General features: G+C 40.5%; 1 protein-coding gene and 1 non-coding gene across 2 annotated transcripts; both read right to left on the minus strand.

Moving 5' to 3' along the window:
* Positions 1–1,077: 1,077 nt before the first annotated feature.
* On the minus strand, positions 1,078–15,614 carry cfap418 (cilia and flagella associated protein 418). Its single transcript, XM_049584902.1, has 6 exons — positions 15,401–15,614; positions 13,549–13,651; positions 12,589–12,653; positions 12,101–12,166; positions 11,762–11,857; positions 1,078–2,193 (listed from the first exon to the last, which is right to left on the minus strand). Exons 1-6 carry the CDS (start codon positions 15,544–15,546, stop codon positions 2,034–2,036), a joined length of 636 nt encoding a protein of 211 aa, XP_049440859.1. The 5' UTR covers positions 15,547–15,614; the 3' UTR covers positions 1,078–2,033.
* Positions 15,615–17,481: 1,867 nt separating this feature from the next.
* On the minus strand, positions 17,482–17,563 carry trnas-aga (transfer RNA serine (anticodon AGA)). The gene has a single exon. It is a non-coding gene; the product is annotated as a tRNA-Ser (tRNA).
* Positions 17,564–17,895: the final 332 nt, after the last annotated feature.

The following is a 17,895-nucleotide window of genomic DNA, read 5'->3' on the forward strand; positions in this document are numbered from 1 at the left end:
ATTTTATACATACAAACACTAAATACTCATCTTTGTCTCTGGTTAAAATCACAACTGTCCCAGCTTTTATTTTGAAAGTAGAAGGAAGGAACTTTTTGGGTGCATTCGACTGGATAGAGGACGATATACAATATAAGATTTTCACATAGAAAGCATTTTTTTATGGTCTTTGCAATAATTGCAGAAGGTTTGCAGCCGAGTGTGAGGCAGTTAGGATGAGAGTCAGGCAGCACCTCCAAATTTGAGGCCATGGTTCTCTGCCAGAGTAACTGCTTCAAGCGAGGGAGTTGAAGTATCTCGGGGTTTTGTTCACGAGTGAGGGTAGAATGGAACATGGGGTGGATCGGCGGTTTGGTGTGGCTTCTGCAGTGAGGCAGGCGCTGCGCCGGACCATTGTGGTGAAGATGATGCGGTGAAGCTTTCGATTTCCTGGTCCATCTATCTCCCAACCCTCACCTATGGTCATGAGCTCTGGGTTGTGACCGAAAGAATAAGGTTGTGGATACAAGCAGCCGATATGAGTTTTCTCTGTGGTGTGTCTGGGCTCAGCCTTAGAGATAGGGGGAGCTCGGAGTAGAGCCACTGCTCCTTTGAGGCAAAAGGGGTCAGTTGAGGTGGTTCAACGTCTGATCAGGATCCTTCTGGGCTCCTCCTGTTAGAGGTTCTCTGGGCACGTCCCACTGGCAGGAGGCCCCGGGGCAGACCCGGAACACACTGGAGGGATTATATATCCCATCTGGCCTGGGAACACCTCAGGGTCCTCCAGGAGGAGCTGGGAAGTGTTGCTGGGGAGAGAGACGTCTGGGGTGGTTTGCTCAGCCTGCTGCCCCCTTGACCTGGCCCCGGATAAGCGGATGAAAATGGATGGATGGAACTCTGAGAAACAACCATCACCTCAAACCTTCGCTTCCTTTCCACCCGCCGCAATCAACCCTCAGCAGAGAGCTCGTCACTGAATCATTACACTGCTGCTGTTACAACGCGTGGCTTTGTTTGAGTTCACAGCTAAACAGACAGATTCGTGCTCCCTGAACTCATCACTACAAACTGCAGAATCATCAAATCACAAAATCAAAACAGCTTTTATGTGACTTTAATTTAACAAATCATCAATAACAGGACGAGTGGAGGGGGTTAATATCCTGTTACACAGCAGGACTGTTGGATTATGTGTTAGTGACAGACTGTTTGCATGAATCCTTTCTGAAATAAAACCAGGCCACACGTGACGTTAACTTACAGGAAAGAATTAAACGCTAATGAACCAGTTGATTTGAACCTGCACAGTTTGGAGTTCATTAATTCTGCACTGACTGAGTCACTGATTCATTATGTGTGTCTATAAAAGAGCATGTTACATTTATATATGAACAGTTTTAATATTAGACTTCATATCCATAGTGATGTAACTGCTCACAAGTTAAATAATAAATCTGTTTGCATCAAACTAACAACACAGTGATAAAAAGTTCATCAGCTGAAATATAAAATAACATTTCCTAACATGTTTCAGATCTTTTTCACACAGATATGAATTTGTGTTTCATGATTAAAGCTACATTAATCAACAGTTTTATATTAACACTGGATCACGATTAATTTATAACGGAGAGTCGCCTGTAGCGATAAACTCAACGAGTCTGCACTTCCCCTCAGCTCAACACATTATATTATTATGTACAGCTTTATCAAACACAAGTGTCTGACTGTTTAACACATCAGTGACTTGATAGTAATTCCAGGGTTTCAGAAGTATAAATTTGAGATACTGAAGATGACAGACGTGACTGTTGTGTGGTGTGAAAAGCACGTACCACCATAATGAAGCTGTCGACTGTTTCTCATGAATACTTGGGGTTGAAACCTTCCTGAAGTTTCCTACTTGGAGATCCATTCATTCTGTCTGAGGACGGATTTCGTCTCTGAAACGCTGCTAAAGTCAATAGAGTAAAAAACAGGGATCAGCTGAACAGATGAGAAGCAGAAGTTTCTCTGTCCGTAACATTTCTGTTATCCAGAGTGAGAAGTGACCATCAGTCCTGGTGTTTTCCACAGACCCATCTGAGCTGAGGCTGGTCTCTGAGGTCCGTCGGCTCCGACGTGGAGAACCAGCTGCACTGGCAGGCGTACGCCCGTAAACCTCTCCTCTTCTTCAGCTTGGCTCTGAGCTTCTGACGGTCCGGCATGTTGTTCCTGCAAAGACAGAAAGTCGTTTAAAGGGCAGCTCCACTTCTATTTATCTTCTTACTATATAATGACGACAACTCTGTCTGTGTGTCTGCTCCATGTTTTTCTCCTCACTGACTTGGTCAATCCATGTGAAATTTGGCACAGTGGTAGAGGGTCATGGGAGGATGCCAATGAAGCAATATTACATCAATTGGCCAAATGGGGGCGCTATAGCAACCCATTGAAATGTCAAACTTTGAATGGGCATATCTCATGCCCCGTATGTCGTAGAGACATGAAACTTTGCACAGAGATGCCTCTCCTCATGAGGAACACATTTGCCTCAAGAACCCATAACTTCCGCTTATATAGATTTTCCGCCATTTTGAATTTTTTGAAAAACACTTCAAATGGATCTCTTCCTAGGAAGTTTGAGCGATCTGCATGAAACTGGGTGAACATAATCTAGGGAGCAATATCTAAAGTTCCCTCTTGGCAAAAGTTGGAAAACTTCCTAAAACTGAGCTTCTATAAGGCAATGAATATTGCGGAGGGCGTGGCTCATCACATAAAGGTGTAGAACATCTCAAGGGTTTCACCCATCACCACGCAACTTTGTAGGCATATGACCACACATAATCTGAGGGGACCCCTCCATTATTGACCCCATCAAACAAAATGGGGGCGCTAGAGAGCTCATTTCTTATCTAGGCCTAACCGCCATATGGATTTTTACTAAACTTGGTAGATATGTAGAACAGGACGCCTCAAGGTGACTGGAGAAATTTAACTCTAATTGGCAACTGGGTGGCGCTATAACAACAGAAAAATGCTTCAAAATGGCTAAAATGCGACCGATCGCTGTGGCTCCCCCTGTGGACCAATGTTGGTGTTGTTTCTAATGTTTGGTATGACTAAGTCATGGTATGGTATGCTGTACATAATCACGGAAACTGTCAGTGTGTCATTCTGTCAGTCAGTCATTCTGTCTGTCCCACGTTTTTCTACTCACTGACGTGGTCAATCTATGTGAAACTGCACATAGACATTGAGGATTGGCATAGGTAGAAGGTGACAAAGCTACCAATGGCTATGGACTAGTTTATCTATATTTTGTTGTTGTTGTTGTTTGTATCATTCTGTAGCTTCCCAGTAGTGTTCTTTAGGTATTCAACTCTGAACATTCAGATTTTGGTCTAGGTTTTGATATTTACTGAAAATGACACATCTAGTCAGCAACAAGTACAATGTCATTATCATCACTGGGCGGGCAGATTGGCTCTGGTAACAGGTTGGGTTGTTGCAGATTTTGAAAGATCCTGAACCCCGCATCGCTACTGACTACAGATAAACGTGAATCTACGACAGCAGTGACCACGTATGTAAATGCTTCCATGCGCTGCAGTTTTTTTGCTGACTGCCATAAACAGTTAGAACCAATTCATAGTTTCCACTTCAGCCTGTCCATGAGTGTCTGCTTTGGTCAGTGTGACGTAAATGTCATCATCCCCTGATATCCGTAAGGTCCACACTGAAGGCCTTTGCACACTGAGTCAGTTTCTTTTGTCCAAATTGTCACACGCCTAAAATTAAATACGACCTAACGTTGTGTCAATCATGTTGATACACTGAGTCTGAAACTTTCATCTGTCATTAAAGTTCTCGGAATAGGCTCAATTTTCTCCGTTTTTCAAGTCTACCAGAGCCTTTAGAGACATTTGACCAAGAATCAGTGACGAAAATGTGGCGGCAGGACACAGCCACGACGAAAGAGGAACAGGTCGCACAGTATCCTTTCATATCTTTACTACTTTCAACAGGTCAGATAGTAACATTCAGGTGGGTGATGATGAAGAGGAGGAGGATGTGTAAATGCACTTAACACACATTCAGTGTTTTTCTCCTGGTTTTGTTTAAATGTGCTGCGGCTGCTGCTGCTGCTTTCTGCTGGAAATAAAAGCAAAGCCACTTCAGTCTTTTATACGAATAAATCTCTCTTCATTAACACTGAAAAGCTGCATATTAATTCATGACGCCTACGTGCATCTCTAACAATCATATATCTATACACTCCAGTCGTAACTGCTTTTATAAAACCACCATGTACACTCACCTTTTATATTAAATTACAGACTGAAACACTTTTGTTAATGTAAATGTTCTCAGGTAAACCTATTAATAATTATATAACATGAAATAATAAGACAAATGTGAAAGTGGCCTCAGAAATGGATGCACAGTTTCTAATAGATATCAGAACTACATGGCAAATATTTTTTTTAAAAACAACAGTCTGCTTGAGGACAAAGGTTACAGGAATATAAAATCATTCAAATAAAGTAAAAATAAATAAATTATATTATTGAATATAAATATAAATATTATTTAATGATATTATTAAAAGAAATAAATACATTTTTTTTAACAATTTATAAATAAAAATCAGGTTAAGTGAAATTTAATCACATCCCAGCAGGTAAATCTTGAGTGAGTTGTGTTTACTTAATTACTAACTGGACATTAAAACATACAAATAACACTTATTTTAACAATAAAGCTGCGGTGAAGTGAAGTACAACACTCCCTAAATCTGATTATTTGCCTTTCGCAGCTGGTTGGTTGAAGCTGTGCCGCTGCAGGATGCGAAGGACAGACTCATCATCCTGAGTGCTCTCAATTTACCAACATCATTCTAAAAGGAAACGTGGAAGAAAACATACTGAGTGCTGAAATAATGGCGCTCTTGATAAATGTTTTATTTTGATGCGTGAATTATTACAGGCGCTGACAGTTACAGATTGATTCATACACACAAATCTGACTTTTCTATATTTTCATTGTCAGTGTTTCGTGATAAAATGAACCAAGTGTCCTCATGTGCACTGGTTCAGCTGTGTTACATTAAATAATGTTTGTGTTTTGCTTTCATTTAGAAAACATGTTTCTTCAAGATTCATATGGCAAGGAAAGAGTACTGCACCAAATACTACAACTACTGAAAGAAAAAGGAGGCTGGGGCTTACGATCTCAGAGAGCGTACTATATCTCAGCACAGATTAGAGCATTACTGTATTGGTGTGACCCATCTTATACAGCACAGTGGAAAGAGATTGAATGTAGAATAATATGTGATGCCCATGTACAGGATACTACCAGATAAAAACTTGCAGAGATACATAGATAGACTAGAAAATCCTTGGGTTAGATCTACTCTGAGGGTGTGGGGAGCTGTGACAGAAAAGCATAAACTGGAGTAAAAATTCTGAGTATGTGTGCATATGATTTGGATTTTACACCAACTAAGCTAAGAATAACTTTATTCATCCCCAAGGGGAAATTCAATAACCTGGATGATAGGTTTAAATTCTGGATAAAAAAGGCATTCATTCATTCATTTTCCGACTCTTGTTGGGGGTCACGGGAGTCTACTGAGCTCTTAAGTTGCGTGTTTCCGTTTCCGGTACAGGGGACCTTAAAAATCGATTTCTTATAATGTATTTCAATGGAAATACTTTCAATGAAAATTATTTTCTGGTCCCGTTTGAATTGTGCCATGAATCTCACATATGTTGTTTGTGAATTTTTAGCATATTTTTCGTGCAAAGAAGGCTACAATTTAGCAGGAAGAAGTTTGATACGGTTAGGTTTTGTGTGAGAGCGCTTTATGGACTACAGCTCTTCGCTGCTCTCGACGCGTATGATATACGTCACCACTCACACTTTGAACATGGCTGTGTCTCTGGTACACTTCACCACCTTCTTCCAAGGAGAGGACAAAAGCCTTAAGCGTGGCGAAAACCACTACAAGTCTGGACATGTGGAAACTTTAAGCTATGCCAGTGGGGAGATCTGATGGCTCCGTAGATCGTGGCAGAAGACGCAGCAGCAGCACTGTGAGTTGAGAAGTGGAGGGAAAGTGTGATGACGTGACGTCACATAGGCGACATGTAGTCTTTCTCATTACGTTGTTTCCACAGCCTTTAACCAAAGAATCATACAATAAACTGTCAAACTCTTAACATGAAAAAATATTATTTAGACCCACACAAAACATTTGTGTAATCCAAGGCATTTCATGACTGGGACCAGAAAATAATAATTTTCTCTCCATTGATTCCCATTCGTATTTTCCAAGCCTAGGGGCTCCGATGGGGGGCTACCGGAAGGGGCGTGACTTACAAGCTCTCACCCAGCGTCAGCTGGGTGAGAGGTGGGGTACACCCTGGACAGGCCGCCAGACTATTGCAAGGCAAGAGTCATACAACGGTTGGGCGGGTTGATCGTTGCTCCAGCTGCAGCTATACCTGCTCATTCTTACTCTTAGTGACATTAACAGCTGACTAATTCATCTCATAATGTGCCTAACCGTAGTGGATCATAACTTTTCTATGAATGTCAGGCCAAACTGTGTCCTGCAACAGATTGTAAAGCCTGCTGTTTTTAGTCGGGTAGATTTCTAGAAAACTTGCGGCTCTTATCGTCAGGTTCAGAGGAGTTAAAGGCCAATTAAGGTATAAAACTGTTCATAAAACAGGTTTTTCAACTATTTTGAATAACCACAAACATGAGAGGTCCTCGAGCACACAGTCATACTGTGAACACATAATATGAGGCTGATTAGTTCATTAGTTTGTGAGATTAGCTGCGGACAGACTCCCACTCATACATGCCCTCGCTCACACGTGAACAAACACATAACATAGACCTCTGTGATTCTTCTTACTGTCTAATAAAGAACAAAAAGAAAAGACAAGCTTCAGTCAAATTCTCACCTCGCCTACACACACTTCCATCACCCGAGTGTTTCCTGTCAGTCCCTGTTACTGTAACAAACAACACTGCGTCACCAGGAATTAGTCTAGTCCTTCCTGCTGCTGCACGTGAACACAAACAGGACTGTTATCGCTGTAGTTTTCATATGAAATCAAAGTCAGCAGTCACCACGTGATCTCTGGGTGGTTTTATACTGTGATAGGAATTAAATTATGAAGAGCTGATTTCTCACATTTCCTTACTTTGATGGAAATGTTAGGCTGGATATTGAATGTCAACCTTTTTCATTCTTAACAGTGTCCGCAAGATCGAGCGTCGAAAACCATCGAGAACTGGAGCTGGCATCACAATCGGACTTGTTTTTGTCGTCTCTTCCATAAACCACTGACAGTCTGATCCAAACAGCTGAGCTGCGGAGTAATACAGTGCACGGCAGCGGTGGCACAGTGATGCAAAAGTTTTATAGTTGAGAAAATGTAGTGTCAAAGAAAAGGGCTGTCTCTTAAGGTGGCTATAACACGTTTTGGTATCAACCCCCGTCCACAGCAATGTGATGCTGAGCTTCCCCGGTGGGACTCCCGCCTGAAATTCCAAACTGGGGAAGCACTGACTGTCATCTGCTGAAGGTTATATACAACTAACCATTTATGAGCAACCTCCTGTTACAGCAGCCCAGTCGCCAAAAGAAAATGTTGGCATTGTACGTTACATTTGTACATTTCATACCTTTCGTATCAATTATAGGAGCCGTCCATGGTGTAAAATGTGTGTAGGTTGCTATTTGTCCTGTAGGGGGCACTGTAATATCATGGGTGTCTGTTATTATCAGTAGGAACCATTCATCGAGGGACAGGTGTTGCTAAACGGGGGAGCACACATGAATTTTTGACCACAATGCAGAGCCACGTCAGGTCAGGTGTGCGCTGCTCAATGTAATGGTGAAAATTTGTACCTTTGAATGGTTTCTGGAAAAAGATTCATGAATGTTTGCAAGTTTTTCATTAAAGACTACAGCGCTGATAAATAATTATTATCAAAGAAGAATAAGTGGAATTTTTGTTTTCACCTGATGAGCAGCAGTCGGATAGGTCTGCCGAGCACGTCCATTAGTAAGCAGACTGTCTATGCAGTCCCTCAGTGGCTTTAAGTTTCGGCTAAGCTGCTATATCAGTGTCTCTAAAATGACGTGGAATGTGAGCTGACTTTGTCATCAGGAGGTGGATGGCGTGTCACCTCGGCGAGATGCCTGCCAAGCTGCAGACCACTGTTCAAGATCTTTACCTAACTACAACCGAGTGGTTTTAGTGCCTGAACATAACCACGCATTAACCACAGTGTTAACGAAATGAAAAGCTCCAACATATCTGCCACATAATGACATATGTCACATATCTGTGGTTTGCAGAAACGCACAATGGCAGCAATTATTCTGGTGATTGGGTTGGTTGTGGTCGATTGTGCAGAGTGTCTACCTGCACTCTGGAGACAAACTTGTCATTGTTACACTCAATCACTTGATTGTGGGTTTTAGCTGTGTTCAGGGGTCTAAAACAACAATGCCTCAGCTCGTTTGTATTCTGGTCAGAGTGAACTGCAGCTGCAGTCGTTCCCGCTGTGAAATAAAAGGTAACAGCTTTTATGTTGTTTGACATGAATGTGGGCGTTAAAAACGAACCTGAGTGTGAAAAAAAAAACACATTTTATAACTTAATGTGTAAATTTCTAAATGGTTTAATGAGGTTTTGTGACTCACTCCGCTCTTAACAGTAACGGCAAAACTTTCACTAATTTGTGTTTCTGTACTTTTATGAATAATGCATTTTTAATGTGTTTCTACACCTCCTCACTTGTTTGAGATCAAGAAATCTGTCAGTTGACATAAAGCAGAGTGTGTGAGGAAGAAGAGGTCGGCTTCACAGCTCCACACTGCCACCTTCTGGACAAACTGAGAAAGATCACCCAAAACTATTTCTGACAGAAAATGCCACATTTGTTCTGCATGGTCTACAGTCTTGAAATCTGGTATGGACTGACTTGGGCCAAGTATTCAACAGTACTACTTTTTAGGCCACAAAAAATGACACTAAAGCAGCAGTCAAAGTCAAGATGTTTGAAAAATTAGGTTTTTTAAAATATATTAATAGTTGATTGTGCTCCTTGTAGTTTCTGAGATACAGCCATTTTTTTACCTCACAAATGTTATTTAGTCTTTGGGCACATGACGACCGTTTTTTTGTTTTAAATTGTAGAAAATGCCATGAAAATGTCAGGATTTTAATTATTTTGTAGTACACACATGTGTCTCTGTCTATATTCTATATAAATCAAAGTTGCACAGAATTATTATGAGTCATACAGGAGGTGAAAACTTTCACTAGAGGAGCCATTCTCACGATATGGCCAAATGGTGCTTAAAAAAGCCCACAGGTGAACTGAGACAGAGAGGGGTTTTTGTGCAGGCACTAAAAGGTTACAGACAGCTTCCTACACACTTCTCTGTACTTTCTGTTTGATGACACAGTGAGCACTTTGTTCAGTAAACAACAACAAGAGGTTGAACAGAAAATCAGCTTCACAGTTTAATGTGAAATGTAAACATCCTGTATGCCCAGTGCTATACATGCTGCCCAAAATACACAAGCCTCAAACTCATCAGAATAGTGATACAGGCAGACCTGTAGTGAAAGACTCAAGTGATATTTTCCATCGTACCTTCATCTCAGACAGTTATATGTGCGAATATCTCTCTTCAAGTAAACAACAACATACCACGTCACCAGAGACAGACTCATCATGAATCAGAGGGGAGTCACACGTCAAACAGATGTGAGAATTCAGACTGAAAACAGCCCTGCGTTCAGATGATTCAGCCACGTCTGTGGTGGTGAGGTTGTTTCAGGAGACAGATGTCATCTGAGCAGACTGGTGTGTCTCTGTGTGAGGTGAGGTGAATATACCAGAGTATCACACAAACAATGACACAATATCTAAAGTCTGGTGTACTGTGATTTCCGGACCCAGACGAAAGGTGACTAACATGAAGTATCTTTGGTCGTGGCTCTAAAACTGTGATCCCACATCACACAGTGAGGGAGGTTCAAGGATGGCTGTTGTCACTGACTTGTGATCAAAGACAGCCTGGGAAAACATTCTGACAGTGTCAGAAATTTGCGATGACCATCTCACTGTGTGACTGCTGTTATGACCTATGGCTACTAACCAACCAATAGAAATGCAGCGTGAAATGACGCCCCTGGAGAAAACCCACGCTGACACGGCGAGAACATGCAAACGCCACACAGAGGGGCTCCAAGATCCCAGGGTTCAAACCAGGAACCCTCTTACTGTGAGGCGACAATGCTAACCACTGCACCGTGCCACCTGTTATCAGAGTGAGTTAGGTTAATCCACACTTTGCCAACAGGTAAGTGCAAGTATACAGTACAGTATTAGGTTCAGTGGTAGGTTTTAAGACTTGTAACATCAGAAATGTGGACTTTGACGCAGAAAAGCTTGACTCATTTGGACAAAAACAAATTAAAACGTGGATAAATACAATTAGATAAAACGTTTGTGGCAATTAAGACCTCAAAAAATAAAATTGAAAACTACTTAATGACAATTATCGCCTAATATTTAATGATTACATAGGACCTGCCTACACCCTGGATTCAACATATCCACTACATAATAATAGGGCAGGGCGATATGACCAAAAACTCATATCACGATATAGGTCATTTCATAACCCGATAACGACACATATCACGATATAGCACATTTTAATCCAGTGAAGGAAAAAGTTGCCCTGAATATTGTCGCCGTCTCGCTGCTTGTCTGCTCTTTCTCAGCGCTGCGGGGCTGAGCCAGCGCAGCAGAGACAGACAGCAGGGGAGTTAATATAATATTAATATGATATAATATAAACTCATTATGTTACTGTAAGTGCCGGAAAAGCTTTGCGAATTAAAAAGCCAAGAACAGTAATTTATCAATGTGATCCCTGCAAAAGATGGACAGACTCCAAATGACGACGTAAAAAGTGTAATTTGCATCACAACGTTATAAACGATAGAGAAAAATATGAAACGATAGACAAATCTGTGGTTTGCAGGATTGTACAATGCCAATATCATTTCTGGTTGTCTGACCAGATAAATTTAAAGGGCCGTGAGATGAACAGGAGAGGAGGAAAATCATTTCTGCTGCACAAAGTTTTGCTTTTTTCCTTCTAAATTACAAAATAATTTAACTTCTTCTGGAACACACAAGGGAAAATAATCTGTCTTTGGTTGAACTGGCCACAACTGGCAAACGTGCATGATGATGTAAGTGGCTTTGGGCCTGAAGCCTCAAAAAACATGTGACCTTTAGGGCAGATTGGACCATGTAATATAGACAAACCACTTCCTCTTTGGTGGCGAAACACTGACATTTGACACCTCACCGCGGTCACACGGTTTGACGAAATCTCAAGCTTAACGCAACTTTTGATGTCCCAGGTCTTAAGATGGTACAGACAAAACCTGGAGGAGGAATTCGACAAAGTGTGACCCCAAAAAATACACAAAAGTGGCAGAGTAAAGTCAAAATGGCTGTCTTCCTGTTGGGTTTAGAGCATGGCTCCAAGAGGCTTTCTTGTATGTCTTGGGACATTACAGATGCTTACAAAGTTTCATACCTCTAGGTGAAACATACTGCGGGGGCTGCTTCATAGAAAGGGGGCATCTCATTAAGCTCCATGATGTTTAAAGTCTACCTCTAAACATGTCCTGGATTTTCATGTCTTGTTGTAAAGAGAGAGCGTGTGCAGACTCACCTGAGGAACAGGTAATCACAGGACACGTCCCACTCACAGTCATCAAACATCAGCACCCGGAAGTCACAGGACGTACACCTCAACTGGTCACATGACCTGTTGATACAGTAATTACTATTAACTGAAGTGTATTTGAAAAGTTATTGTAAAAATAGCACATCAGTGTGTCAGTAACATATCAGACACGCTACCTTTGTAAAACTGATTTAAACAAATAAAGGTATGTGGAGGGGAAACTTGGTGCCTCTGAGACAATATGTATCAGAGTGCTGTATCATTACAAACCAACAAAGAGGCGAGACATGACAGACGCTCGTGGTATGAAATCATTTTTCACACCTCTTGGATGTAGCTGTTCCTACACCGTTTGTGACAGAGCTCCCACCAACGAACACAGGGCAGCACCTGGACACAAAACAGACAGCGCAGATCGACTCCAAGCACACATAAAACAGCATCCACATTTAAGAGAATCAAAAGAGCCGACAGAGCAACACAAACAAATTTTACACAGCAGAATCTGGAAGACATCATGAGAAATATCAAACCTTGTTTCCATTTTCATAAACACAAATTTAACAGACAAAAAACACAATCAAAGAAAAGTCACTGTGGTTAATTAACTATCTTTTAGACGGTGATTAAAGGTTGAAGCTTGTAGGCTGAAATGGTATTTCACTCATAACTGTGTTTTCACTTCAGCAACATCACACTCGAGGTTGTGCTGCTGTACTGCAGGCCGAGTGCTGAAGACAGTGCTTATACACTGTAATTATTATTCCCACAATACGTTTTTGTCTTTATTCAGAATGAACTCATTGACTTACTTTCTCCCTCCAGACTGAGACGACAGCTTCTTCTCCACTTGTGTTCCTTTAGGAAACTGTTCAGTCTGAAATGAAAGGTAAAAGAGCAGGTAACACATCTGCACATCCTGAGGCCAGAACTACGAAGCCAGTTCAACTAACCCAGGATATCTTTTGGTTATCATACAATAATTTGTATAATTCAGAGGCAAATGTTTTATTTCAGTCCTCCACATTTACTTTGATGGCGAGTGTAGTTACTGTATTTATGCTGCAATGTGGCAGCAAAGATGACTGCAAACAAGCAAACATGGATGAAAACAAAGCTGGATTTAAAACAGTTTAAAAATGCTTTGCAAATGTTTTATGAGGAAAGAAATTAACTGTTCTCGTTTGTTAGCCTTCAAAGACACACACAACTCCACAGTGCCCCCGGTAATTAAAACCGCTGCATTGTTTCAGATCCAACAACTGTGCTGTTAATTACCAAATACAACATTAAAATACTTATTATAGATCAGGGTTTCCTGATCTTTCTCCCTGGGGATCAATAAAGTAATTCTGATTATCCCTTAAGATAAGTGTTTTATTTATTGTAAGTGTATTTATTTTTATGATGCTTGAAATGGACTGTTAACTACTGCAGTGCACAGCAGACAGGTGACACTTGTTGGAGATTGGTTTACACAGTGAGTTCTTAAATTATTAATACTCAACAACAGTTTTTTTCTCCAGCATCAACATCCAAACCAAAACCAAGGTTCAAGTGTTTCCCTTGTTTTTTAATACTTTAACTCCAAAAACATAAAAGAAAAGAACTTCTGCACAGCACAGCTTCATTCAATGAAATGTTTCATCCCCAGCATTCAGGGGAAGGTTCATCTGTGGTTGAGAAGTTGTCGTGTCCTTGTGGAAATAAATAAATACTGGGAACGTGATAGCAGTGTGTTTTTTTGTCTTTGTGTGTAAGTACATGTTCACCTTTATTTGAGACGACTCGCTGTAGTCTTCCTCCAGTAATTCCTCCAGGAGGGCGTCAATATCGTCGGTGTCGCTGCTTATCGGCTGTTCAGGTTTTGTGGCACTAAATCAGAGGAAACCAGATTGTGAATAAGTTTCAAACATCAAAAAATATTTTTAACAGTAACCCTCTATGTTTACAATTCATTAGTTTAACCTTGACACATACACTTACAGGATATTTTACTGGAGGATTCAAGTATTTTAGACACAACGTTTGTTTTTAGTTGAATAAATAAATTAAGAGTCCAGTATTTCTCCAGTATTTTAGTCCTGGTAGTTTGGAGAAGGTAGCATTCAGAGCTTCATGTAGGGAATAAGTATAAAAACTTTGATTAATGTTTTTCAGGGAGTAAGTGGTGTGTTAGGTGGATTCCTGTGACCTCAATGTTTCTAAAATACTGGCTGCAGATAAATTACACTCAACTCCTTGTCATGCTGGTTTTGCGCATTGCAATACCACTTCCTTTTGCACTACCCTCATTTCCACTGAAAACCAAAGTCTCTCTAGGTTTATAAGGGACTGTTCTTTACTTATCGGATGAGGGGGGTGGCTCAAGTGTGACTTTTTTTTTTACCCTTCCCAGAAGCTACAAATATTTTTCCTTGAGCCTCCCTGAGTGACTGGCAGAAAATACATGACCCTTCCTCCACCATAAACTTGTTATTAGATTTTTAGAACGTACCCTTTGATGTTTACAAGTTAAAAGTTAAAGACTAAATCCCGGGGTTGAAAAAGCCTTGATTTTTCACTCTTGTCGTGCTGCTGGTTAGTTTATGCAAACAGTTTATTTTTGGCCAAATGTTAAATGAGAAGTAGAATTAAGAGATTTTGATAAAATATCACTGAAACTAAGATCTGATTTGATTTTTGTTTTGACAGAAGAGTTCATCTCACATGGTGTGTCCAAGGACTGTTGGAAATGTGACAATCCAACGATAATTTTTTCTGGCTGTGATAAATGGTGTAATTTGGCCGATTTTTTAAGAAAACATGCTTTCCAAACCTGCCTGCGTGACTTTCTTCAAATATGCCGTAATAGTAAATACAAAATACAGCTATTTAAAGTTGAATGCCCCTCCCCTAGGCCAAAATAAAAAAAACACAAGTTCCTCCCCAGTGCTTAAAAAAAAACTGACATGCCTCCACTTTTTTGCACCACCTCCTCCACCCTTATAAATTACCAACAGTCCCTAAGGATTTGTGTATTAAAAACTGTAAATGTTCTATTATTATTCTATTTTATTTTAATTTAAAATTTTGTATGCATCGTTTGTGTGTCTGGGTGGTTAAATTCAAATTTCACTGTGCAACCCTTTGTTGGAAAATGATGAATGTATGAACCTTGTACAGCTCTGGTTAGGAAGTTAACTAACTAAAGCTTTTTTCAGAAAATAATTGCCCACGCTATATAACTGATATAAATATATAACTATATTTCAATATATCGTTAATATACAATACAAAAACCTCTGACAGAGCCAAATGTCTATAAACGCTTAAATTCCTTACAGCTATCAAGATATGCACAAGTAAACAAAATCCAACAAGATAAGTATCTTTATCAACACAAGCTAACTTTACTGACATTCTCCTTCTTCACTTAGCATGTAGCATACTTGGCTAACGTTTAGGCCATTTAATGCCCCGAGCATGCAGCTCTTTAGACGTTATCAACACAGAGAAGTTTCGGAAAAGGTCTTAAGACGTTATAAACACAGATAACTTTAAGTAAAACGTTCAGCCACACAGCACAGCCCACTGTTGGACGTTAGCTTAGCTTCCATTAGCTGCCATATTAGCATCGTTTACCTGTGTTTTTTCTGTCCTTCGTTGTCTTTGCCGCTTTTTCCCGCCTTGCTCGGCTCCACGCGAGCGACGGACGCGACAGAAACGTTTCTACAAAACTTTTTTTCAACTTCATCCAGCAGTTCGTCCAGGTCGTCTTCATCGTCCATGTTTGGTGCTAACCCAGCTGAGCTAACCTCAGCTAGCAGCAGCCAAACAGCACGCTCACAGCGTTCGTCGTTGCTATGTAACAGGAGCGGAAATGAAGCGATACCGCTTTCAAAATAAGAGTTCCAGAGTTTGTCATGTTTGATTACAACGGTCACAAAAAAGAAATGTTGAGGTTCTGTTGATTTAACAAATATTCAGACGTTAAAGCAGCACGGTAAAGAAGTAGGAAAACATACTGTTTATATAAAATAATAATGATATAAATAATATATATAAAACCTACAAAAGAAAATGAAACAATTACCTTTTGCATTACCCTCATTCCCACTAATCCAAAGCCTAACCTTGTGATCTTTGAAATAATAGTAATAATAATAATAATAATAATAATTATTATTATTATTATTATTATTATTATTATTATTATAGAGATTCATTTATTATAACTACACTATTTTGAATACACACGTTAACATTTCACTGAAATTATATTCATGGTTTCATCTAACAAAAAAAAAGATTGATTGATAATAATTCCAGTATTTAATGTAAATAATAATGAGCTTTAATGCTGGCCTCTGTCCTGTTTGTATTTTAATTGACCTTTATAAGTTACGATGCATTTATTATAACACAAATATATTTAAATCACAATATTCACTGACCGGCCTCTTTATTAGGCACACCTGTTCAACTGCTCCTTAACGCAAATAGCTAATCAGCCAATCATGTGGCAGCAGCTCAGTGCGTTTAGTCATGTAGACATGATGAAGACGAGCTGCTGAAGTTCAAACTGAGCATCAGAATGATGAAGAAAGGTGATTGAAGTGACTTTGAACGTGGCATGGTTGTTGGTGCCAGACGGGCTGCTCTGAGTATTTACTGGGATTTTCAGCACAACCATCTCTAGGGTTTACAGAGGATGGTCCCAAAAAGAGAAAATATCCAGTGAGCCAAAATGCCTTGTTGATGCCAGAGGTCAGAGGAGAATGGCCAGACTGGTTCAAGATGATAGAAAGGCAACAGGAAGTCAAATAAGCACTGGTTCCAACCAAGGTGTGCAGAAGAGCATCTCTGAAGCAACAACACCTTGTCCAACCTTGAAGCAGATGGGCTACAGCAGCAGAAGACCACACCAGGTGCCACTCCTGTCAGCTAACAACAGGAAACTGAGGCTACAATTCACACGGGTTTTCTCACCAAAACTGGACAATAGAAGATTGGAAAAACCACATTCAGATGGAAGCATGGATCCATCCTGCCTTGTATCAACGCTTCAGGCTGCTGCTGGTGGTGTAATGGTGTGGGGGAGATTTTCTTAGTACCAACTGAGCATGGTTTAAACACCACAGCCTACCTGAGTATTGTTGCTGAGCGTGTCCATCCCTTTATGACCACAGTGTACCCATCTTCTGATGGCTACTTCCAGCAGGATAACGCACCATGTCACAAAGCTCACATCATCTCAAACATGACAACGAGTTCACTGTACTCCAATGGCCTCCACAGTCACCAGATCTCAGTCCAATAGAGCACCTTTGGGATGTGCTGGAACGGGAGATTCTCATCATGTATATGCAGCCGACTAATCTGCAGCAACTGTGTGATGTCATCATGTCAATATGGACCAAAATCTCTGAGGAATGTTTCCAGCACCTTGTTGAATCTGTGACACCAAGAATTAAAAAGGGGGTCCAACCTGTTACTAGCAAGGTGTCCCTAATAAAGTGGCCGGTGATTATATCTACTTACTACGTATTTTATTTTGAAAATGTGAAAGGAAGTAGTGCTATTTGTTGATTCCGTTAAGCTTTGGCATTAGCATAGCGCCCTGGCTAAGTCGACTGTTGGCACATACTGACTTACACGACTAGTTAGCTAAAGGTGAAGATAAACTGGTGTATTTCTTTAAAGAGGAATGTAAAACAATTCTGCGTTGTCGGCAGGATTCGAACCTGCGCGGGGAGACCCCAATGGATTTCTAGTCCATCGCCTTAACCACTCGGCCACGACAACCAGATAAAATAATATACTCTACAGAGACAGTTTTATAAGTGAGATATGTGATTTGAAAAGAGGATAATGTGTTTCGTGTTTATGAGGAGCGTCTGTATGAACGCCCCCCTGTTGTTGGTGTTTATTCAAGACTAAGTAAGCGGAAATTTTCCGGCAGCTCACGAGTTCTTCTTCATGTCTTTCCGCGTGGGAAACAAGAAGCCAAAAGGTCCATGTGACGTTATTTACAATGGTGTATTTATGTGTGTTGGAGGTCCCACAGGAGAACTAGGTCTAACACATGGTATTCATTCATTCATCCATTCATTCGGAGAGAGCGATGCAGGGCAGAG

Source organism: Epinephelus fuscoguttatus, linkage group LG8, assembly GCF_011397635.1.
Source record: "Epinephelus fuscoguttatus linkage group LG8, E.fuscoguttatus.final_Chr_v1".
Lineage (NCBI taxonomy): Eukaryota > Metazoa > Chordata > Actinopteri > Perciformes > Serranidae > Epinephelus > Epinephelus fuscoguttatus.